At 30.8% G+C, this 25,974-nt stretch overlaps 1 protein-coding gene and 1 long non-coding RNA gene across 2 annotated transcripts; both read right to left on the bottom strand.

Annotated features, from left to right (window-relative positions):
- Positions 1 to 1,503: 1,503 nt before the first annotated feature.
- LOC143052273 (testis-expressed protein 9-like) lies at positions 1,504 to 22,159 on the bottom strand. Its single transcript, XM_076225280.1, has 11 exons — positions 22,087 to 22,159; positions 12,180 to 12,280; positions 11,507 to 11,570; positions 10,643 to 10,710; positions 9,161 to 9,224; positions 8,237 to 8,337; positions 6,796 to 6,992; positions 5,833 to 6,089; positions 3,036 to 3,170; positions 2,113 to 2,247; positions 1,504 to 1,665 (listed from the first exon to the last, which is right to left on the bottom strand). Exons 1-11 carry the CDS (start codon positions 22,129 to 22,131, stop codon positions 1,591 to 1,593), a joined length of 1,242 nt encoding a protein of 413 aa, XP_076081395.1. The 5' UTR covers positions 22,132 to 22,159; the 3' UTR covers positions 1,504 to 1,590.
- LOC143051184 (uncharacterized) lies at positions 21,198 to 21,682 on the bottom strand. Its single transcript, XR_012970633.1, has 2 exons — positions 21,503 to 21,682; positions 21,198 to 21,406 (listed from the first exon to the last, which is right to left on the bottom strand). It is a non-coding gene; the product is annotated as an uncharacterized LOC143051184 (long non-coding RNA).
- Positions 22,160 to 25,974: the final 3,815 nt, after the last annotated feature.

Raw genomic sequence — 25,974 nt, forward strand, 5'->3', positions numbered from 1 at the left:
AATTAGTGGAAAATAGAAGTTCAGAAAATATTCAAACAAAGAATCCATATACCCATGATCTCCTACATCTTACAAGAAAGACTGGAGCATGATGAGATAATTAATAGAAGAGTATTTGGGAAACTAAGCAATTCTTGATAATGAAAAAAAAAAACAAAAAAAACTTTATATCCATTCCTGCTACAGGCTTTTGGTCTTGGCCAGAAATAATATTATTTTTTTACAGATTGGCACATTCAATTAATAAATGTATCAATGAGATTTGTATCTTATACCCTGGTAGTACTTTGTTGACAATATGCTTTAAAATTGTCAAACATTAAAAATTTTAAGAGGGAACAATTCAGTGCAATTTATACTAATTTTAGAATATTCAATTAGAGATTTTATCAAAGTGAAGTCAATAGATATAGGAAGATGTGGTGTGAGTGCCAATGAGACAACTCTCCATCCATATAACAATTTAAAAAAAAGGTAAACCATTATAGGTCAATGTACGGCCTTCAATACAGAGCCTTGGCTCACACGGAACAACAAGCTATAAAGGGCCCCAAAATTACTAGTGTAAAACCATTCAAACGGGAAAACCAGCGGTCTAATCTATATAAAAAAAACCCGAGAAACGAGAAACACGTATAAATAACATAAACAAACGTCAACTACTGTACATCAGATTCCTGAATTAGGACAGGTGTCTGATTTTGATACAATCAGTAAATATTTTGTTATTTGAGAATCATGTGATTTTTTTCTTCTAAAATCAGTTTTCTAAATTCAATGGCAAAGAGTTTTTGGAAATTTGAAAAAAAAACCCACTAAGAAAATGAAAATCATTCGAAAATTCATATTGATTAAATTCTCACTATTACATAATAATAATAACCAGGAAATGAAGCTTCAAAATGATTGTTAACTTTTATTACAATTGGGATTGTTTCAGAACCAGCAATGAATAGAACTCTTATAATTGTGACATTGTCAACTATAATAATTAATAACGGCATTTCTACTCTAAATCCATAACAATTACAGAAAATTTGCTCCAATGAATCAAGGGTGAGAGAGTTTAATGCACTTTAAGTAAAATGTATCTTTAATTAAATCTTTTTTATTTGAATTTGCATCACAAAATAAAATGACAAAATATTTCCAACAATCAAGGGGGAGATAATTTGATGCATTTTACAATTTTTTAACAAAAGTATGAAATATCTATCAAGGGGAGATAATTCAAAAGCTTTTAAATATCTTTATTTAATATTTATTTTATAAGCCTTTTTTTTTATTGTAGAATGTAACTTAAATTAGGAGGCAATAAAAATGATTTAAACAAAATAAATGCATTCATTAACATAAAAACAATAGTAACCTATTTTTAATGGCATTACATGCATAAAACTAGAGGATTCCTGATATCTGACAAAAATTTAAAAACAAGAGTATCAAACATCCTTTAATAGTAATACGTGCTTCATGAATGGAGATAAAAAAAGACAATAAATATTAAGTTGGAATAATATATAATTTGATAAATAAAATTAATTACAATGTGATCACAGTATGGCAATATAAATATTTAAGTCACTGGTGCTAGCTTCCCCATTCTAAAGCTTTCACAAATTCTTCCTCTGAGAATGATAACATCTTGGCTGCTTCTATGTGCATCTGAAAATATAGTTAAGTGATTATTGAATATAATGGATGTGATAAAAAACAATTATACATTATATTCTTCTTTTATTAAGGAGAATACTAGTTTCTATATCAGTGATCTAGATATTTTAGGGCAGATTGATACTGGAGTTCAATGTGGTCACAATACTACTTAAACCATAACCTCTTTTGAATTTTGGTCAAATTTAAATTTTGTGGTGTGCATTTATTCACAACTTCTACTTACTTGGACTCTCAAATCTACCACAAAACGTTCATAGGAAACCATACAGCCTTCAACAATGAGAAAATCCATACTATTTAGTTGACTATAAAAAGGTCTTGATATGAAAATATGAAACATTTCAATTGAGAAAACTATGGCCAAATCTATAACAAAACAATTATGACTGACCGGAACCAACAAGAACCAATGGACTACATTATAGTACTACAAACCTTTTGTCTCTTCAGGATATCTATAAGTTTGAGTTGTTTTTTAAATCCTGCCATCAGTTCATTTTTCTGTTTCTCTAATCGCTTATTATCTGCCAGCAACTGTTCAGTTCTCTTTCTATCATGGTCTGTAGATTCCTGGAAATAAAATATCATAGTTTTTTTAAAAAGGAGAATAACTTTTGATATTCTCAGGAAAGTAAGTACCTCTTACAACATGTAAAAAATAACAAAGGATTTTTTTTTACAAATTTATATTTTTTCTTCTTCAAGAACTCAGGGTCACTGATGTTGTGAGTTCGAATCCACATGTGGCAGGTGACTCTAGTCCCATCTTAATTGACTCAGATTGTCAGTTTTCCTTCTAAAGGTCGGTGGTTCACTCTTTCGGTACTCTGGCTCCCTTCACCAATCAAATCTGACCACCACAGTATAGCACAATAGTGTTGAAATAGGCATTAAACACCAATCAATCAATCGGAAAGAACTCTAGACATATATATAGTCTTTACTATTAAGGTGGTACCTAACACTACAGGGAGATAACTCTGTAAAATCAGCTAAACGTTTTAATTACGTTGTGTTGTTAAGGGAATATTTAGCTTCTCAATGATCAAAATAAGTGTTTGTCAAACTGCTATATAACCAGTGTAATTTTTCTGATAAAACGGTTGGTTAAAATTTTTTGAAATTTTTATATTTTTGTCAAAGGGTCAAAGTAAATACCTTGTCAAAATTTTATGAAAATTAAACGAGCCAAATTAATTTTAGTTAAAGTGTTGGGTACCACCTTAAATGACCAATTATTTATTGCTCATGTTTCTTCTGTTAAAAAAGAAGCAAATATGTGATCCAAACCTTAGATTTTTAGCCCTTAAAAACTGTTGTATTTATATTTGCTTTGGTGTTAAGTAACTGGTCCCTACCTTAGAAGAAGATTTAGCCCTCAGTAATTGTTCTTTATATTTCTCTATCTCCTCTAATGCTCTGTTTAATCTGACTTCGGTTGCTGTATTTGTTGATGTCTGTTGTTTCTGGGATCTTTTCATCTGATCTAATTCCTGTTAAAAAACAATCCTCTTTGTTATTTTGACTAAAACTAATTTTCTATTCTTTTAAGAAAAGCAAAGCTTAGATGCTTGTTAATGATTTTATATTCTAATTTGCAGATAGAATGTTCATATTTTATATTATGAGATATCTTTATAAATAATTTCTAAAATGTGCTTCAAACGTATTAAAAAAATTGTAAATTCATAAATAATTATGAGGTTTTTATCAATGCAAATAATGCAACTGGGTGAGTATCACAATAATAAGAACTCACATTCTGATATTCAACTTTTATCTGTAAGATTTTTTTTAAATCGCAATAACATATCTTGCACTTTTGTCCTTTCTTCAAATATCCCACTAATTAAGGCATGCAATTAATAATTATTGGAGTTATATCTTATAACCAGGTGCTCCGCAGGGCGCAGCTTTATACGACCGCAGAGGTCGAACCCTGAACAGTTGGGGCAAGTATGGACAAAACATTCAAGCGTGATACAGCTCTGAATTTGGATTGTGATCAAATTTTTGACATTACATGTTTTTTTTTTACACAAAACAAATGTCAAGATTTTACAAATCAATTAAAGATTTCTTCTTCAAACTTTTTAAATCTAAAATTAAATAGTTGACACAGCATAGGTTTCTGACACAGAATGAAGTGGTCTAATGAACTTAAAAGTTTTTTTTTGCCTTTGAGCAATTCACTATGCTGTTGAATATTAATCTTCTCAAAAAAATGTTTGAAGAAATTTTCTTTTTATTTATGAAATCTGAAATGAGAAAAATTTAAACCCCCCCCCTTTTTTTTCACATCCCCGTTTCCCTTTTTCCAAAACTGATATCAATTCAAATTTCTAATGGAGTTTGCAACAATAACTACTCTTTTAAATACATCATAAAATATTAAAATGTAAAATAAAGTGCTTGTTATCACTGAATGGTAAAGATTGGTTGGTAGTAAAAGTGAATATACATTGTTTATTGTATAAAACAATAAAAAAAACTACATCAGCAACATTTTATATTGGCAAATTTCCAATGAAGTTATTTACATAAAGTTATTGGCAAATAAAAATAGAAAATGACATCATAGTCATGTCTGGCAAATGTCCAACATACATTATCTAAAAACATTTTAGATAAGATAAGGAAAAAAAGCTTCATCAGCAACATTTCATATTGGCAAATTTCCAATGAAGTTATTTACATAAAGTTATTGGCAAATAAAAATATAAATGACATCATAGTCATGTCTGGCAAATTTCCAACATATATTATCAACTACTATTCTATACAAAGAAAGATAACTCCAATTGAAAATTAATTGCTATTGCACAATATTGTGCAATTAGATATTTCTTGCTATTGTGCAATACTGTGCAATTGAAAATTTCTTGCTATTGCACAATACTTGATATGGAATCCTGATTTGGACCAACTTGAAAACTGGGCCCATAATCAAAAATCAAAGTTCATATTTAGATAAAGCATATCAAATAAGCCAAAGAATTTAATTTTTGTTAAAATCAAACTTAGTTTAATTTTGGACCCTTTGGACCTTAATGTAGACCAATTTGAAAACTGGACCAAAAATTAAGAATCTACATACACAGTTAGATTCGGCATATCAAAGAACCCATTTATTCAATTTTTGATGAAATCAAACAAAGTTTAATTTTGGACCCCCATTTGGACCAACTTGAAAACTAGGCCAATAATTAAAAATCTAAGTACATTTTTAAATTCAGCATATCAAAGAACCCCAAGGATTCAATTTTTGTTAAAATCAAACTAAGTTTAATTTTGGACCTTTTGGACCTTAATGTAGACCAATTTGAAAACGGGACTAAAAATTAAAAATTAAGAATCTACATACATAGTTAGATTCGACATATCAAAGAACCCCAATTATTCAATTTTTGATGAAATCACACAAAGTTCAATTTTGGACCCTTTGGGCCCCTTATTCCTAAACTGTTAGGACCAAAACTCCCAAAATCAAACCCAACCTTCCTTTTATGGTCATAAACCTTGTGTTTCAATTTCATAGATTTCTATTTACTTATACTAAAGTTATGGTGCAAAAACCAAACATAATGCTTATTTGGGCCCCTTTTTGGCCCTTAATTCATAAACTGTTGTGACCTCAACTCCAAAAATCAATTCCAACCTTCCTTTTGTGGTAATAAACCTTGTGTTAAAATTTCATTGATTTCTATTTACTTATACTAAAGTTATTGTGCGAAAACCAAGAATAATGCTTATTTGGGCCCTTTTTTGGCCCTTAATTCCTAAACTGTTGGAACCAAAACTCCCAAAATCAATCCCAACCTTCCTTTTGTGGTCATAAACCTTGTGTCAAAATTTCATAGATTTCTATTCACTTAAACTAAAGTTATAGTGCGAAAACCAAGAAAATGCTTATTTGGGCCCTTTTTGGCCCCTTATTCCTAAAATGTTGGGACCAAAATTCCCAAAATCAATCCCAACCTTCCTTTTGTGGTCATAAACCTTGTGTTAAAATTTCATTGATTTCTATTCACTTTTACTAAAGTTAGAGTGCGAAAACTAAAAGTATTCGGACGACGCCGCCGCCAACGTGATAGCAATATACGACCAAAAAATTAAAATTTTTGCGGTCGTATAAAAATGGAATATTTTCAATACCTTTCTAAGACCAGCTAACTGAGTTTCTGCAGTATCACTTTTAACTTGTGCATCTTCTGATATTTTTTTGAATTTATCTATTTGTGCCTGTTGTGCTGACGTAGTACGATATAATCTTCCTCTCTCGTCCTCCATTTCTTTGATTTTAACTGATAAAGTTTTATTTGAATCATCTCGTTTATTGACCTCTGATCCAAGTCTGTCAAGCTCTTCCTGCATAACTCGTAATTTTGCCTTGAGAAAACGTATTGTTGCTTCTGAAAACCGATAAGATATATTAGAGTGGTTTGTCTACTAAAATGTCAAGTTTTTGAAACATCCATACAAATATTAATTATCAATTAAAGAAGAAGATTTATTAATTTTATTTACACAAATAAAGAAATATAGAATAAGGGTAAAGTGTGTAAAATATGAAAATAGAAAAATGTTTTTTTTTAATGTATTTACACAAAGCCTATTAAACTGCCAGCAAACTACACTTCTGTTTTGACTGAGAGAATATTGTTTTTGGCTTGTTTCATATTAATTGCATTCTTCCAACGATGAATGGATGAGATTGTCTATAAATGATTATTATTTTTATTCGTACAATTATATGATGCCCTCTTGATTTCACTTTCAGTGAACATGTGCTGAAGGTTAATGCACTCAGTGCATAAGAATTCCTTGAAAAAAGAGAGGAATGACTTCAAGATTGATGGATTAAAGTGAATGATTTTACCAACCATGTATAAATGTTTTAGAGAAAAAAAGAAAACATTTCTCAAGAAAATGCCATTACCAAGTCAGGAATATATGACATTTTTTTTCCTTTTGTTCTATTGGTTAATATAGTTAGTATTTTTTAAGCCTCTGGACTTTTTTCTTGTTAACAATTGCTTTACAACTTCTTATATCTTTCAAAAGATCTCCTATGGACCTCATTTCTAATTTTCCTTTTCTACTAAAAATAAACCATACCTGCTCCCATTTCATTGGCTGCCTGAGGTATGACATCATCATCTTCATCAGAGATCACCTGACCTCTATCAATCTGACCTTCAATGTTACTGACTGTTTTATCTATGTTAAAGTCTCTAAACTGTGTCATGAACGTGTCATCAGGGACGGCAACATTGTCTGCTAGGTTTGATTTACCACTCTTTGGTCTCAGAGGTCTTAAATAAAAAAAATATGCGAATTAACAGGCATATTTATTCTCTCAAGTCCTAAAGATTTCAAATTACATGAATTAGCAGAAGACTCTGAGCCTTAAGATTTAAAATCACTCAATTTCGCAGACATTTTTGGTCTCAGAGATCTTTAAGATCAACATTAATTCAATTAGCAGACATGTTTGGTCTCAGAGGTCTACAAGATTAAAATTCACATTAATAAGAAGATATTTGTATTCTGTAAGATCCTAAAGATTTAAATTCATGTCAATTAGAAGACATTTTTGGTCTCAGAGATCTTATAGATTAAATCATGTGAATTAGCAGACATTTCTGTTCTCTAAGGTCTTATGATTTCAAATCACATCAAGTAGTCAACATTTTGTTCTCATAAGACATAAGATTGAAATCATGTCAATTAGCAGATATTTTTAGTCTCTGAGGTCTTAAAGATTAAAATCAATTCAATTAGAAGACATTTTTGGTCTCAGAGGTCTTAAGATTAAAATCAATTCAATTAGCAGACATTTTTTGTTCCCTTATCCTGAAGGTTTAAAATCCAGTCAACTAGCGGACATTTTTGGTCTATAGGGTCTTAAAGATTAAAATCAATTCAATTCACTCATTTTTGGGGTTTCAGAGGTCTTAAAGATAAAATTCAATTCAATTATCAGACTTTTTTAGTCTCAGAGATCTTTAAGATTAAAATCAAGTTAATAAGCCCCAATTTTTGGTCTCTGAGGTAATAAAGATTAAAATCAATTCAATTATCAGACATTTTTGGTCTCAAAAGTCTTAAAGAATAAAATAAACTCAATTAGAAAACATTTTTGGTTTCAGAGTTCTTAAAGTTTAAAATCATTTCAATTAAAAGACATTTTTGGTCTCAGATGTCATCAAGATTATGAAAAATATATTTGACTTATATATATCTTAATGTTAATTTTATAACCAAGTGTCAACTGAAAATATATCTGAACATTCAGTATTGTCCGTTTATTAATATCCTTAGCATGAAGTTGTATCATTGGCAATCATACCACACATGCATATTTTCAAATCATAATTAGGATTACCATATTTTAAAGCTTTCTTTCATGGCTAGATCTGCATCATTTGTTTTAAACTAAAGTTTCAATATAAAAATAAGAAGATGTGGTATGATTGCATATGAGACAACTCTCCACCAAAGACCAAATGACGAAGAAGAAAACAACAATAGGTAACTGTACTAAGTCTATACATACTTGCCAGAAGTAGGTCGTTTAACTTTTGATGGTGGCCTGGACTGGTTTGTTGAATGTGGTCTTGTATGGTTGGTAACCTTGGAACTTGTTCTGGATCCAGTCTATAATATTTAATCAAGAAATTGTCAAATCTTTCGATTTTCTTCTACAATATTTGTTTTACTATTTCCCTCAATATATTAGCATTAAGTATCAGAATAAGGTCCTATTGATTTTGCCTTGTGACTTAAATTCTTCTGTTGCTTTTTGTATTATGTCAAAGGGAAATGATCCTATAAATTAATTGGTTTTTTTTAATTCTAAATATTTATAAATATCAAGAAAATGTTTTTTCATTGCTGAAAATGTGTAAAAGATTAAAAAGTTCTTTTTCTCACTGTCTGCAGAACAGCTATATTTTTTTCCTTAGATTTAATACAGAAATTATATAATACTGCAAAATAACCCATTTAGAAATAATATTCATACCATATTTTTTGTAGTTTTATTTTGTTGAAATTACATTTACTAAAGCTTATTTTGTATGAAGCACAAAATGGATAACTTCTTTAAACAAAATTTAATCTTCTATGTGAGCAACTTAAGCACACAAAGTCATTTTAATTTTGTATGCAGGGTAAATAAATCCTAATAAATGGGAATAATTATATACTGCAAATTCAGAAATTATTGCATCCGTTTATTATTGCAATTTGATTATTTTAGACTAAAATGTGAATTTAATTTTTGTAATATTGAGAAAAATCCTGTGGAATTTACATAAAAAAATTCAAAACATAAGTTAAAATTTTTGCGATTAAAACCCTGTTGCATATTTTGCAATAATAAAAACATTGCAATCACTTCTGAATTAACATTATTTAAAATTATTGATTTTTGTGTGCCAGGGGAGACAACTGTAGAAGTATCATATAATTGTCAAACCTTTGATGACGGTCGGTCTGTATTAGATCTGTCTGTGTTTGGTTCTGTATCATCATCATAGTCTCTGTAAATAAAAAAGATTAACAAAATTACATCATTATATTTTTTTTTAAACTATACAAGTTGAAGAGGGTATTTTGACCTCATTTTGTGAACTTATCAGATATTGGAGTCAGTTGATTGCACTTTCATAGACTATTCACCACTTCTGTTTTATTCATATATAATTTCTGTACCATACAATCTGTGTATTGAAATTCGAGACCTTCGAGTCTGCATGTACATGTAATTTTTTTAATTTAAAAAAACATGCCATGATTGCAAATTTAATTGTAAATCCATCAAGTGCAAGAAAAAAATACATTGTTGTTTTTGAAATTTTGGATTAAATGCCCACAGGGTAAAACAATTTTATGGAATACATTCTCTTCTGTAACCAGTAGTAATATGAGACCATTTATGGAAAGCAAAATTTCATACTGAATCTATAAAGAACAAGACAAAATTCCATAATAAGGTAAAATTCATTGTATTGTGAAGAAATATAGAGGAAACTAGATAGCCCCGTCCCAAAAAAATGAAAAATCTGCAATTTCAATATAAACAAATGAGGACACAAACATGATGGTAGTCTCACATATCAAAAATCAGCTCAAAATCTGGAGGCGTATAGAAAAAAAAATCTGTATAACTGTGATTTTCAATAATTTATCAAAGTCCAAAGCCCGTAATTTCAGCAAAAATTAGCCTAGAGGAATAAAACTTAAACTAGACCTTTAACTCATCATGGTTAACTCACATACCTAAAATCTGCCCAATATCTGAAGGCGTTTAGAAAAATAGTCTGTATAACTGTGATTTTCAACAATTTCTCAAAGTCCAAAAAGCCTGTAATTTTGGCAAAAATTAGTGGAGCAGAACGAAACTTAAACTTGATCTGTTTAAACTCATCATAGTTAACTAACATACCAAAAATCAGCCCTATATGTGAAGGCTTTTAGAAAAAAAGTCCGTATAACTGTGATTTTCAACAATTTATCAAAGTCCAAAGCCCGTAATTTCGGCAAAAATTAGTGGGACAGAACAAGTTTCATGTACATGTATCTTATGTTATAATTTGTTTAACAAATTTTTATTTTACTTTTGTATAATGTTTGAAAATCATTTTGTAATTTTTCTGCTCATTAAGGGCGTTTTCATTTGCTAATTAGTATTTGTTTGTTTTGAATTGTTTAAAAAATAATACAAAATTTATATATAGACATAAGAAGATGTTGTGTGAGTGCCAATGTGGCAAATCTCTATTCAAGTCACAATTTCTGAATTTGTAAAAGTAAACCATTATATGTTTTAACATGGAGCCCAGAATAACACTGAACAGCAAGCTATAGAGGGCCCTGCAAATGCCTAGTTTAAACCTATTCAAACAGGAAAACCAACGGTCTAATTTATTCTATATAAAAAAGTGTACACATCTCTTACTTGAGGAAGTCATCAGCATTTATATTATCTAACAGTCTGGATTCTGATAAAGCTTTCTCCTGACCTTGCTGAAACAGAAAACAAAATAACAGTACAACCTGGATTCCATTAATTTCGGATAAAACTTTCTCTTGACTTTGCTGAAACAGAAATCACAGTACATCTCACACACATTACTGGTCAATGTTCTCTGCACAGCTACACAATTCGTGAAATTTGTAGATTGTGTTCAGTCAAATTGACATCTAGGTAAGATTTTAATAAAATAAACTAAGTGGACATTGAGTCATTGATTGACAGTTGACTGTCCATCCTGGTTTTCACTGTGCAATACAACATTAGCTACTTTTGTTTTGTCACATTGAATACATGTACGGTACCTGTACTTAATTTTGATGAGTTAAACCATTGCATTGTATTGTTATGCAAATAGCTGTGACAGGAAAACTTATCCACAATAGTAAAATCTTGTATTTCCCTAAAAACTGTCTTCTATGCTATGGATTCATATATTTTTTGTGGACATAAATATTTGTGGAACAATAGAAAATTGTTACTTAGTTCACTTAAACTTCATTACTTAAATGTTATATAGTTTCCATTTTACAACACCACTAGCAGTTTCAATTGGTCTGTTTCAAGTTAACTAAAAATTATCTCCCTTTACAGAATATTAAGTTTGTTTATTTCAGACAAATTTTTTTAATTAAAATGAGAATTATCTCCCCTTACAGAAAATAAAGTTTGTTATTTTAGACAAATTTGAATTATGTGTGTATGTCTGAAATTGATCTTATTGCAATTTTTCATAAATATTTGAACTTTATTGATGAATAGTAAAGCCTATTCCACTAGAATATTTACCAAAACTTCTTCAGCTTCTCTAACAAGATTGGCTGTTCTTGCTTCTAATTCATCATTTAATCTCCTGAAAAAGATATCATAATGAATATTGTAAATTTGTTATTGGTTGTCATGCTCCTATCATTACTAAAGGATAATTTTTAAAAATATAAAAACTAGCACTTTAAATTATGATAGCATTATTTTGTTTTTGTATCTATTTTCTAGTATCACAATTAATTATACAATGTACATGTTGTCCATTGTATAATAAAAACAATCAAAAACATTTCCAATTTTACAGTTGTGTATCATAAACTCTGTCTGACAAAATGATAGACAAAAGGTTATTTGGTTGGACAGAAAATATCAGAGTTTTTAGTTGAACATATAGTAGAAAGGGTCTTATATCTTTCTTTTTTGGTACTGACCATGCTGACTGACTGTTTACAGTAATCAAAATTGACAAATATCAAAGAGTTCTCTCTAACCCCAAAATGGGTGCACTGCATCAACTTTCAAAAATTGACTTTGATGTATCTTTAAAATGTTAAGCAAACCCCATTATATTTCACAGTATCAGAACAAGAAGAAAGTGTCTAATAGACACATTTAACTGTCTCCAGTGGAAAAATATCAGATGACAGTGGTAGAATCTATATGTATATGATGTATTTTGACTTTATGCACTAACTTATATTCTTCTTCTTTACTAAGAATACTCCCACCTCCAGATATATTTGTGTTTTTTACACTTGATCCAGGTTTTCTCCCTGATCCTGGTCTGTTCTTTGCCTTATAAATAAATATAATAACGCATAAGTATGAATTTAAATAACTAAATTTAGTAGCAAGACTGTCATATAGAATATTTAAAGAGTTCTTCACTGAATATTATTTGTCTTACTCTGTAAGTTAACATTTTGATGTAAAAGTCGATAAACAAATGATTACAATGTTTCCAGATTTAATAGTAAGATTTTTATTTAAAATTTACTTTGTATAATTTTCATTGTGTATTGTCTTTGATTTTCCATGAATGAAATAGAGAATGGAAATGTGGAAGGTGTCAAAGTAACAAGTACTACATGTAATAACAACCAGACTAAGGCCAACTAAAATTAATTAGTAGATTTTCATCCCAATTTTTGAAAAAAAATGGGGCGGGTGGGAGGATTTTATTTTTTAAATTTTATTTCATATGAAACCATTTTGTGACGAGTTCTTCATATATTCAAGTGTAATAATAAGCTTATATCATGTATACACAGGTATGAGGAATCTTACATTATTTTTCAAATCCCAAAATAAATGTCTCTAATTGCGGCTTTAGAAACTAAACAACAAAAACATGTAGACATACTCTCTTCAGTTGGACTTTCTACACCAAATGTATTTGGGTTCCTAAACTATGTCCCCATAAAATGAAGCAAATGCAACACAATTGTTATGAGTACAATATAAAATGAAAACTCAAACAGTGTTGAAAGTAATAGGGTTGGTACTTATGCATTTATGCAAGATGAAAATATTATTATCATGTAAAACTTAATAAAAAAAAGAAGTGTTTAATGACCGTTTTGGGGGTATTGGGACATTTTCTGTTAATCAACAAGAAAAGACTATCATAGGTAAAATCTAAGGGGTACCAAGATATCCCGAGAAATACAAGAAAAACGTGATATCATATCCCCAAAACAAACTGATATATCCCGAGAAAAAGATTTTTTTATGGTGTTTTGCTAAGATTGAAAAATGACATCGATCTTATTTTATATTTAAATTTTGTGATAATTCCTTTGAAAATAAAAAAAGTTATTAGAATTTTTATTTGGTCCTGTCATTGTTGATGTTGGTTGTCTTTCTAAGCGTTGGTCAAGTCACCTTTTAAAATTTTGTAAAAAGAAATGTTCATCTCAAATCGATTTTTAAAATAAAATAATCTTATTATTTTTCAAAGTTTAGATAAATCCTTTAAGAAATGAAAAAGTTATAAGCATTTTTCATTTGGTTTTGTCATTCGTTCCAGTCAATAGCATGAATAGTGTAACAAAATACAAGATATAAATTAAAATCGATTTTCTTTAGATTGCGTATACTTTTATTAATTATGAACGCCTTACACCTTATTATTGTATGCTATTACACTAATTTAAGCAGTATAACACCTATAACACCATTAAAAAAACATTTCTCGGGATATATCAGTTTGTTTTGGGGATATTACGCTTTTCTTGTATTTCTCGGGAAATTGTGGTACCCAAATCTAAGGGCTTGTGTAAATAAAAAGCGTATGTAAGTCGACTTTTTAAACTTAATATACAAGTTCGTGTTTGTGTTTCAATATATTTAATTCAGTCATCTTTTCTGTATCAATGGGTTCCACAAGTTTTGCGCGTTGGATATCTTTCACATTTAAACTTCCTGACACAAAGTCATTGCATAAAAATCCAGTTTTCAAATCACAGAAATTTGTGACGTAGCGCGATTTGTGGTCTAGGACACAGCGTTTTTCTCGTAACACGAATATTTCACGTCATTATCGTTATTAGTTTTTACTCTGGGAAGATGATGTTGTCATCATAGTACAGCAGAATATGTCGACAATCATTTTGGTTAGATTTACTAGAGGTACAAAACCGAAATTTGAAACAGGAAGTCATAAGTTAAACGAAAATTTAACGGTTATTAACGGGGATGAAAATCTATCAATTAATTTTAATTGGCCTAAAGAGCAGAAAACAGTCCAAGGCCACCAATTGGTCTTGGTCTATCACATAAGTTTATTCATTTGATTAAATGTGAGATTAACACAATAATCATATACAGTCAAACCTCGTTGTTTCAAACTTGGTTGTGTCGAAAACTCGGATGAGTCGAAGTAATTTCACGGTCCCGGTAAAATTCCTGTTTGATCAATGAATAATTACCTCTGATGAGTCGAACTCGGTTGATTTGAATACTCGGTTAAGTCGAGCAAATTTTATAGTCCTGTCGAAGTAAAATTTATGTAAATTGACCCCGATGTCTCGAAATTTGAAAATAAGAATTTTTGAAAGATGCAGACCTTATGATCATGATGATAAAAATTTATGTCCGATGTATTTCTTATGTCAACTAATCATTTAGAGAATTAGAGATTAAAGCTGATTAAAAATACTTGTTTGTATAACAGTTAAAATGACATGTTTATAGTGGCCGCTAATTAACACCTTTGTTGATCGTTCAAGCGGAATGTTAGTGTGTTGAACATTTTACACCTGAGATAAAAACAAAACGAATTTAAATGACCCAAGCCCAGATTAAATGAATCGTTAGATTTAAAACTCATTAATTACTATAGATAAAAGGATTAGGACAATTATAATAAATTCATGATAATTTAATGTAAAGCAGAAGACCTAATCGGAGACAGTTCAGAACTTATTTCGTGCCGTGCGTGATTTCATAATTTATATGGGGACAAAGTCCCCAATTATGGTAGAAAAATCAATAACAAAAAAAAGAAAAAAAAAAAACGGGAAAATGGTTAACTTTTTTTTCAGATCTACTTCCTGTTCCGGTTTTCCCCGCATTAGTGCAGAAATCTACTTTCTTTTTCTGTCTTGATTGCATGAGACTTTGAATAAAATATATATTTATCAGTGTAGTAAAATATAAGATTGGAACTCAATACAAATTCATTTTTAATAATTGTTTGATGAAAAAAACGTTACCTGTTGAAAGTGTTTGTTTTGTTTACATTGAATATGACGTCATAACTTAAAGAACGTCACAGCTAAATCCCTAACAACAGAACTAAAATCAGGAACGTAACAGTGTTTCCGTTTCTTTTATTAGCATGTTTGAATTAAAAAAAATACAAACAGACTTCTTCCCCATTCACAGATTATGCCTGCCTCATATTAGCGACTGACCTTTGTAAATATTTGTGTAGACTATTATATTGATTTTATTTGTGCATGATTTGTATCTGTACTTGTGTTTTTAATTATTACAAAGGACCAAAAATGGAGATTGAATGGAAAAGGCACACTGTTCATTGTATCTAGTTTACACAAATCTCATACCATATTTCAATGGCCGCTATGTTTGAGTACACACTATATTTAAAATTATCTTTATAAACTTTTCTGCATTTTGTAAATCATTTTTAAGTTATAAAATACATCGATAATACATTATTTATCTAGTAATCAATGTTCAAAAGTCACCAATATGTGATAATATTATTAAAATTTCAAGTGTTCTTCGGTCATTCGTGTTACCTGCTGTATTACAGGACATCACACACGTTCCTGTAAAATTTTGCATCATAATACATAAATATATCTGACGCCACAATGGAAAAGTGATTGTTTTAAGACGTCAATAGTTCAAATGTGACAAATTCTCTTGTCAGCCAAAATAGCGATAAGGGGTACAGTGTTCCAGCTAGGTTTTCAAAAGGGCAGGGTGCCAATCCTGAAAAAGGGCATTTAACGCGCGATATGATAATATGAAAAGGGCATATTTTAATAAAAGATGTTAATCAAACATTTGTGTTATTCGTTGAATCACAGGTTATACAAGAACAACATCTTTAGCCCATATAGAACTCTATCTTTCTACTTTTAAGGCTGAAAAACTTGTCAAGCAGCTTGCCACACAAGTTTTTTTATCATTGCTTGGCACAGTTGAACTTTATATGCAGTATGTTTTGAAAGGAGATCTGTTTCATACTGTTTCTATGGTCTACCACATTTTACCAGTTTCACCTTTCTACCCCTGCTGTGCTTGATGGCAATACAGCACAAAACAGCTGTGCTCAGTAAATTCACAATTTTAGGATATAAAGCAACAGTGAAAAATAGTATCAAAAATAAAGAATACAGAAAAAGATGACCAAGGCACCCTACCAACACTGCTACTAAGACCCTCTTTAACTTTTCCCATAACTCAAAATAAATACCTAAACATATATATTCTTAAGCAAGAAGTATGGAGACACATTTTAGAATATGTAAATGGGTTACTCAATGCTAGGAAAAAAATCAGATTGAGTCATCTTTCTTTATTCGGGTGTGCTCCTTCTTTGGAGGATTATAAACAGTACGTAAATATGATGTAAATATGATCACAATATGGCGGCCGATTTTGTTATTTTCGTATCAAAAATGAAGGCAGTCAATGACAAATACGTCTGAATTTTCTGTTTATTTTACAGAAAACAAGTAAAACAATGTCTTCAACGAGTTTATAATGGTTTTCCAACTTTCTGTCATTACGTTTCTTCCATGAAACTACGGTAAACATCGCAAATTGTGCCCAAGTTGTTGTATGCACATTTCTTAAAAGATAATTGCCGACTGACCGATTCTATTTGAACGACTTAATGTTGATGATCAATAATGACCCATCCGATAAACGGATTACCTATAACAACAGATTATGACACCAGTTGTAATGTAACCATTGATTAGCTTGGGGTGGTAAACAAAGTCATAATCTTTTCCCCAGGTAAAATTTAGTAATTAGCGTATCATATCAATACGCAAATTAATATGCAATCGATCTTCAAAAAAGGCAGGGCGCCCTGGAAACTGTAAAAAGGGCACAGGGCGCCACTCGGAAAAGGGCGGGCGCCGCGCCCTCTGAAAACGGCCTAGCTGGAACACTGGGGTATATCTTACTCTACACTACAGAGTTCAGTATTTTTGTATATTTCATTTTTTTTAATGTAATTTAGATGAAGTATTTTGGCTAGGATTCAATATTTTTCATTGAATAGGTAAAATGATCAGCGAATAATTAAAACATTAAATATTCTTAATAAAATTAATGGTACCAATTTTGTTGCACCAGATGCACATTTCGACAATACATGTCTCTTCAGTGATGCTCGTGGCCAACATATTTGAAATCCAAAGCTTATATAAAAGACTTTTAAGACGAAGAGCATTAATCCAAAAGGTCCAAAAAGTATAGCCAGATCCGTGAAAGGAATCAGAGCTTTGCATGAGGGAGATACATTCCTTAATTTATAATAATTTCCATCATTTTGTAACAGCAAATTTTAATAACACTAAAAATTCGTATTTTCATGCCAGTACCGAAATACTGGCTACTGGGCTGGTGATACCCTCGGGGACTAATAGTCCACCAGCAGAGGCATTGACCCAGTGGTAGTAATAAAATTAACGGTACCAATTTTGTTGCACCAGATGCACATTTCGACAATACATGTCTCTTCAGTGATGCTCGTGGCCAAAATATTTGAAATCCAAAGCTTATATAAAAGATGAAAGGCTTTAATCCAAAAGGTCCAAAAAGTATAGCCAAATCCGTGAAAGGAATCAGAGCTTTGCATGAGGGAGATCCATTCCTTAATTTATAATAATTTCCATCATTTTGTAACAACAACAAATGGAAGTTTTTAACGACCTTGACTGGCTATACAGCACTTGCACGGTCGGTTTTTGTGAATCCGGGTCCGTTCGCGCCAATTCACGTTCGCCCCCTTTCACTTTCGCACCCTACACGTTCTCGCCAATTTTTATTGGTTTTGTGTTTATAATAATTTTGTAATCAAGTTTTGGCAAGTATATTCCTATAAGTGTATTTGTTGTCATGGTTCTGAATTAAAGTGAGACAACGTGTTTTTTTTGTGTTGAATAAATCTTAATCTTGTTTTGGTTAAGTGTATTGCTAACTTTTATTTCATTGTTTCAAAATAAAGTGAGACATGACAACGTATTTTTTAGTGTTGAATAAATCTTAATCATGTTTTGGTTAGTGCATTCAGCCGGACAGCAAATCTCATAATGGCGTCGATTTTTATTATTCTGGTCACGTGATTTTCAGTTCAAAAAATGGCATTTTTTAGCAACGGCAATGACGCCACGAAATCGACGGCGTAAAGCTATTTTGTGTATTTAGCATGCTTAACTAAATACATCATTAAATACGGCAGGTTTCAAACTTTAACTACGTTATTCATTTAAGAATGAAAAAATAGAATTTCCTTGATTATTTGATTGGGAAAGATGAAAAAACGTGCCGTGACACTTCTCGGTAAATAAATGTAAATTGAAATGACACACGGAATGGTAACGTATTTTCCTTTATAGGGATGATACCTCCTGATATTATGAACATGAAATGCCTATTGATACAAAAACTCGCCAGGTAAAACGGCATTGTGTCAATTCAACAGGCCCAAAACTAGCGACCGGCCAAAGGGAGATAACTCGAATGAAAAGTCGTTGAAGGGACGGCTGATCAGAAACGAGAGAAAATAACCATTTCGCTCAATTTTAGTAAGTGAAAGAGTTCATTCTGGGGTAAAATATCCAATAATTTATCAGTGTGCGAAGGAAAATGTGTAAATATGAAAAATACCTTGGATATTACAATTAATCATTGGAATGAGGGCACCTGTCAGGTATCAAGACCCAAACAGTGAGAGAAAGTATAATAGAATGTATGTCTGCTTTGGTAAATCACTATTTAATTACATATTGCATAAAAATATCTGATAATCATCTAGAAATCGGGGAAATTGCAAATATTATTACATATTCAGTTTAAAAAATATATTACTACAGCTTCAGAAGAAATATAAAAAAAAGTTTTCTATATGGTTTTTTTTTTACATAAAGTGAGGGGTTTTGAACCAGTAAATTGTTAGAAAACAAAATACTTGCCCAAAGCTTTGGTGTTAAAATTCCATCATTAAAGGGGGGAATGCTGCAGAATATTCCCTGATTGCATGTGTATACCTCTATTTTGTCATATATATATATATACTTTGATGGAAATAATTATTTCATGGCATACTTTTTAGAAGAATCATAAATTATTATTCTTGAATACACATAAATTCTTCATTTTGATTCAGCATTCAGTGATGCAGAAACATATTGTTTCTTAGTAGATCTACATAAAAATATATTTTATAAAGATTATGGGTATAAAATGTACAATTTTGCTGTTATATATTCTATTCTAGAATAATGTTTTTAGAGAATTTCTGTTAAGTTAAGACCCAATGTCAGTTATATCTGTGAACTTATTAAATGTTTATTTTCATTCTAAATATGTTTATCTATGCAAGTAATTATTAAATGTAACAATTTCTGGTCACTGGCTATAGGATATCATATATACCCTTGACAATTTTGATTAAAAATTGAATTAATCAAAGTACTCTATAAGAAGGCTTTACCAAAAATGTAATTTCTATGTGTTTGTAAGTAGCAATATTACAAAGTAATAAAAATTTAGTAAAAATAATAAATAATAAAAACAAAATCAGGGCTTTATTTCATTTTGTATTGAGAGACTGATTAAAAAAGTAAAATCTATTCCTGAAAAAATAGATGTCATAAAAATATTGCATTTTATATTGAACTTTGTTCTCTGCAGTGGTTTTTCATTCTAACTATATATTTAGATTTGACCTGATAGTGACACTGTCATGTGTTTTGTTGTGTGCTGTCTCATTTTAGAAAAGGGGTTATATTGTAAAATATAAATTCTGAAATGTAGTAGTTTAAACTTTCTGGTTTTTTTTAAATCATTTGGCTTAGGAGATATTATATAAATCTAAGCATAGAATATGGATACCCATACAGTCCTCTTGAGTCATGTCTGTTTAACATTTAAGATAAAGTAAATTTTATATTTTTCTAGAATAAAGTAAAACTGAAAATAGCTTTCTCGCTAATTATATGTAATTCAGTGGGATAGTAATGCATGTACTCAAATTGAAAAAAAAACCAATCACAACATTCAACAGCTTGAGCCATGGAGTGTGAAAAATAATTATATAATGAATATAACCTTTTTATATAATTCATATACTATATATAGTATAATATATATTGACATAATGTTCTCAAATAATATATACCATATGAGACACATGATATATAACCATTTCTGGTAACATATATATATAGACTGAAATATGTGTAATAATGAAGAATTAAAAAAAAATACCATGTTGACCTGATACATAAATCCTCAATCATCAAATGCAGGTGCATGCAGCTTAACAATTGTAAAAAAAGAATGAACTAGACTAAGTATTCATTAATAGAGATTAATTTACTAATAGGTAAACTGGATGCAGATTGAACAATCATCTATGGAACAATTATTGAATGACTGCTAGAACCTGGAAGATGAATAGGGAACAAGCACAAGCAATATTATATTATGAAGTGATATCATCTTCATTCATTTGAAATTACATCTGAAAGCTACAAAAGGATCTGACTCTCTTCAAACTGTTTTCCTCTGTTATTTATCTATGGTATATCTGATCTCAGAATGTTTACACTGGACATGTCATTCTTTCACTGATTCAGGACAAAACCTGACAAGTGTCACAATAATTTACATCTGGACTTCCCAAAAAATAATGCACTGCTAAAGGGATGTTATTGGGAGGTTTGTGTACATTTTATTACATGTTTAATGTGCTGAATTCATAACATTTGTGTGATTTATATGAAAGTAAAACAAATTTTGTTCATTTTTAGTATTTTTGTGTACTGGGGCATGAAAAAGGGAAATAAATTACACAAAAAATAACAGATTTTGTTCATTTCAAATGACATGTTGACTGTCTTTTCATTAGTGGCAAGTCTGTCATATTTCGGAGCTGTTTTAGTCAAGAGCAGAGCAGTTTCATCAAAAAGAGAAGGGAGTCCCCGCAGGGCCTTACCAATTTGTGATGTGTACTGGAATTGTGCTCGTGTGTAAACAAGGAAGGGTAACGTCATGTGACTACCCCAGTTCTGTTCTCCATGCTCCAGTTTATCAATATAAACTTATCATATTTATTTTTCCTAAGTAAAACGGGTTTGTGTCAATTCGTCCAGAGTTGAATATTTGTCAATGACAGTCGATGTTGAAAAATGGCGGTTCCGAAGGCTGAAAATAAATGACTTGAATTTCTCATTCAACGATGAAATTATTTGACTTCTCATATCTTTTAAATACTTGTTAAAATTATCATATCATGCATACCGCTCGTGATACGTTTAGTTTCTTATAATTTAACAAATTCACGATTTCCTGCCGGGTCGTCTTCCGCGGGGAATTATTTTTCTACGCAGCGACATCTGTTGACGACGTTCTCTTAGATTATCTCCACTTGATTCTCGAATAATAAATCCGGGTTTTTAACGGACAAATCAGGGATTTGCTGTCCGGCTGATTGCTATAACTTTTTGTTTCATTGTTTCAGATCAAAGGGTCCAAGCTGTTAAAATCTTTTGTATTTTTCATTTAATATCTTTAATGTTTTTACTCATACCAAGCTAAATACATGCAGTATGTACATCAAATCAATTACAAACAACAATCTTGATTTTCTAATTATTCAACTGGAATTTTATTTAAAATTGGGTGCGAACGTGCGAGGTGCGAACATGTAGGGTGCGAAAGTGTATTGGGGGCGAACGAACCTGATAACGGTTTTTGTAACAGCAAATTTTAATAATACAAAAAAAACGTATTTTCATGCCAGTACCGAAGTACTGGCTACTGGGCTGGTGATACCCTCGGGAACTAATAATATTTTTGTACGTTAAAATGACCTAGAATCTTACAGAATTTGTTCTACTGCCTGGAATGTTATTGAAACTTTCTGCCATTTTGACGCACTGGGGTTGCTGCCGTAAATCGGCTTTTTGCTAAAAGTGTAGTCGCATCCCGTGAACGGTACAAAATACAAATTCGTACCAGTCAAATCGGCACCCATTTAAAGTCATTTCGGCATTTAATCATTAAACTGACATCTCATATTATTTTACCGTGTTATTTCCTTTTTTATTTGGTAAATTCTTTTAATATTTTCAAATTATGAAAAATTATACTCAACGAAGATTTTTTCATCATTTGAAAATAGAAAAATAAACAGTTGGTGGCTAATTGACTATTGCAGGTGCCGATTTGTGTTGGTGCCTAATTGACTATTGCAGGTGCGATTTGACCAAGTGCAGATTTAATCAGTTGCCGAAGTAAATATATACATGAGGATTTAAAAAAAATGTGGCAAATTCACAAAAAATGCCGGTCTAAAAAAAAAATTAAAAAAATTGACATATTTCAGTTTTAAGGTGGTACCTAACACTACAGGGAGGTAACTCTGTAAAATCAGCTAAACGTTTTAATTACGTTATCATGTTAAAGGAATATTAAGCTTCTCAATGATCAAAATAAGTGTTTGTCAAACTGCTATATAACCAGTGTAATTTTTCTGATAAAACGGTTGGTTCAAATTTTTTAAAATTTTTATATTTTTGTCAAAGGGCCGAAGTAAATACTTTGTCAAAATTTTGTGAAAATTAAACGAGCCAAATTAATTTTAGTTAAAGTGTTGGGTACCACCTTAACTGCCATTTTTTTTTTAAATTTATAATAAGATTTTGAATTATTTAGTGAAAGAAAATCATCTATATAGCGGAAAGTAGAGTTAAAGATATTGCTAACTTCTTATCTTTCTTAATTCCCAAGAAGTTCCTGCATAAAGTCAGCCTCATAATAATAAAGAAACAAGTCAGCAAGTCAGTAGAGGACACAATTTGTTCCCATTGGAATGCCGACAGTCTGTAGAAAAACACGTCCTCCGAACGTAACAAATCAAGAAATCAAGCATCTTGATAATATCAAAATATATAAAATATTCTCTCACCATAAACATACATCAGTTTAGGAGATACAGTTTAGTTCCTCAGTCAAACATAACCGTTAGTCAACCGTTGAGTTGAAGTCCTTAGCAATAGTTCTGGTTTATTACATAATGCAGAACAATTCCATTGTTGTCCCTTTACATTATAAATATGTTCTGCACCACAATTTTTTTGTTGGACAGTCTATCGATCATTTACGGCCAATTTAAAAAAAAAAAAAAAATCGTAACTGAAATCCGTAATATCTGCACATCCTTTATATAGATAGAATGAAATTCAAGACCCCCAGAAGCTTTGAGTAAAATAACGCAAAATCGTGCATTCTGAGCGTTCCACAGACTCTTCCTTACATTGAAACGCAGTGTAGCGATAAGTGAACACAACAGGGGTCCAGTTTACCATCTAATAACGCGATTTAAAGCGCATCGACGACTTTTGATGTAGCTATTAACCAACGAAAAATAAGTGATAGCCATGCACCTTTTAAAATAAGATCGTGTGGATTTTTTAAAACGAATTTTAATAATAAAAGTAAATCATACAATAGAACATTTTTATGATTTTTTTTCTAAAAATACTTTAAACAAACATACGAAACTGACATGATCGATAGTGTATTAAAAATACATGTTTGTATTCTGACCTTTTTGCTTCATTTTTAGCAATCATTTTCACTTGCTTGTACGGTGGAAACAATAAAATGTGTATTGTTTTGTGACACCTTAAGAATGTGGAATGCGTAGTTTAACTCAAGGTAATTAAAAGATTAGCATTATGTAATTCTAATCTTTTGATCCTCATTCAGTGAAATCTAGGCGTCACGGTTTACTGGCATTTCAGGTGTGAACAACATTTCGTATCAATTGTAAACGGGAGTCAGACAAAGTTTCAGACACATGAATGTAAAAAAAAATAATTAAAATTAATTAACATGAATAATAAGATCGCACAATAACTGGATAGCTGTTGTATATTTTTATATTTTGCATAAGATCACTTTTAATGAATTATGACTTTTGATTACTTTAGTAACGATAAAATACTGAATTATTTTAATTGAAGAATTTATAAATAAAAATAGCCTTCTAAACACGAGTTTATGAACTAAAAATTGTACTATAGTTACTGCGCATGTGTGAATGAAATATGTCGGATTTTGAATTCAGGAGAAAAAAATATTAATTTAGTAAAATTTTCTATGATTGAAATGACAATTTTGAGAATCAAAGTGGTTTAAAGTGGCTTACATATCTGTGTTGATGAATGAATTCAAAAAAAGAAGGAAAGAAAGGAAAGAAAAGGAAGAATGATACCAAGGACCAAAATGTTAGTGGTGAAAAACCGACGAAAAAACAAACGAATGAACGGAAGAACAGTACTCACACTACAAGTAAGAAGGTAAACAAACATATTGATACACAATCTGAACTGACCAAAACAAACAATATGACTTCGTTTTGTAATTCACCAAATACTGTGCAGGAAAAACAACCTTATCCAACTTATCAACAATATGTACAGCCGATGCAACCTATGCAGCCCATACCAAGCCCTGGTTTAAACCAAATGTCGCCTATGCATGGATATTATAATATGGCATCCCAAAGTCCGGGTAATAATATGATCCCACAAGGCCTTCCACTTTCTCAATCAACAATGAACATTGGACAAGACACAAATGATAAAATAGACAGTTTAGCGCAAAAAGTTGATCAAATGTTCCAAAAACTATCAACACTTGACAAAATTGACGAAAAGCTGAAAAAATTTGAGTCGTCTATAAACAATTTGGCTAAAAATGTTGGCACTGTTAATAAAAGAATTGACGAAATTGAAAAGGGGATGGAATTTGTAAATACCAGCTTTGAAGTGAGTAAAACAGAACGGGAAAATCTCAAAAGTACAGTTGATGAAATACAAATTAATAATGGAGAAATTGTTACGCATTTAAATGATATTCGCCGTAATCTCAACCACTTAACTGAAAGGCACCTTGATTTGCAAACCAGGTCGATGCGCGAAAACTTAGTGTTTTCTGGTATCCCACATAAAGACGAAGAAACCATAGAAGAAACGGAAACCATTATAAAAAACTTTATGTATACAGAACTTAAAATGGAGACAACTGTGGATTTCCACCGAGCGCATCGTTTTGGCAAAGAAACAGAATTTCGTGATAAAAAAGATGGGAGGCTAATAAAAACAAGACCTATCGTATGTCGCTTTAAGAACTTTAAAGATAGAGAAATTGTTCGGTCGTCGGCAAAGGAACTAAAAGGAACTCATTATGGTATACAGGAGCAATTCCCAAAAGAGATAAATGACAAACGCAAAATGTTATGGCCATATTTTAAACAGGCTAGAGAAGATAAAAAGAAAGCTTATTTGAAACGGGATAAGCTATTTATAGATGGGAATGAATTCATCCTACCCGATGACGATGAAATGGAAACAAATGACGGCAAGAAGAATGATGAAACCCAAGGTACGCGTCCCAAAACAACCCCCCACAGAGAGCCTCAACGACAAACACATCGATCCCACATTGCACCCCGCAGAGGGCGAAGACACTAGGTAGATCAAGGAGGATTAACAGATAGTTTCATTCAGCCTGACTACTCCAGCGGAACGGACTTTCACTTAATTAACAATGAAAATCAATGTAATATAGAAGTCAATAAATCTATTAAAATATTAACATTAAATGTATGTGGTATTAAATCCAAATTAATGTACCCCGAATTTATTACTTTACTAAACAATTATGATGTTGTATGTTTTGATGAAACTAAACTTGATGATCTT

Source organism: Mytilus galloprovincialis, chromosome 11, assembly GCF_965363235.1.
Source record: "Mytilus galloprovincialis chromosome 11, xbMytGall1.hap1.1, whole genome shotgun sequence".
NCBI lineage: Eukaryota > Metazoa > Mollusca > Bivalvia > Mytilida > Mytilidae > Mytilus > Mytilus galloprovincialis.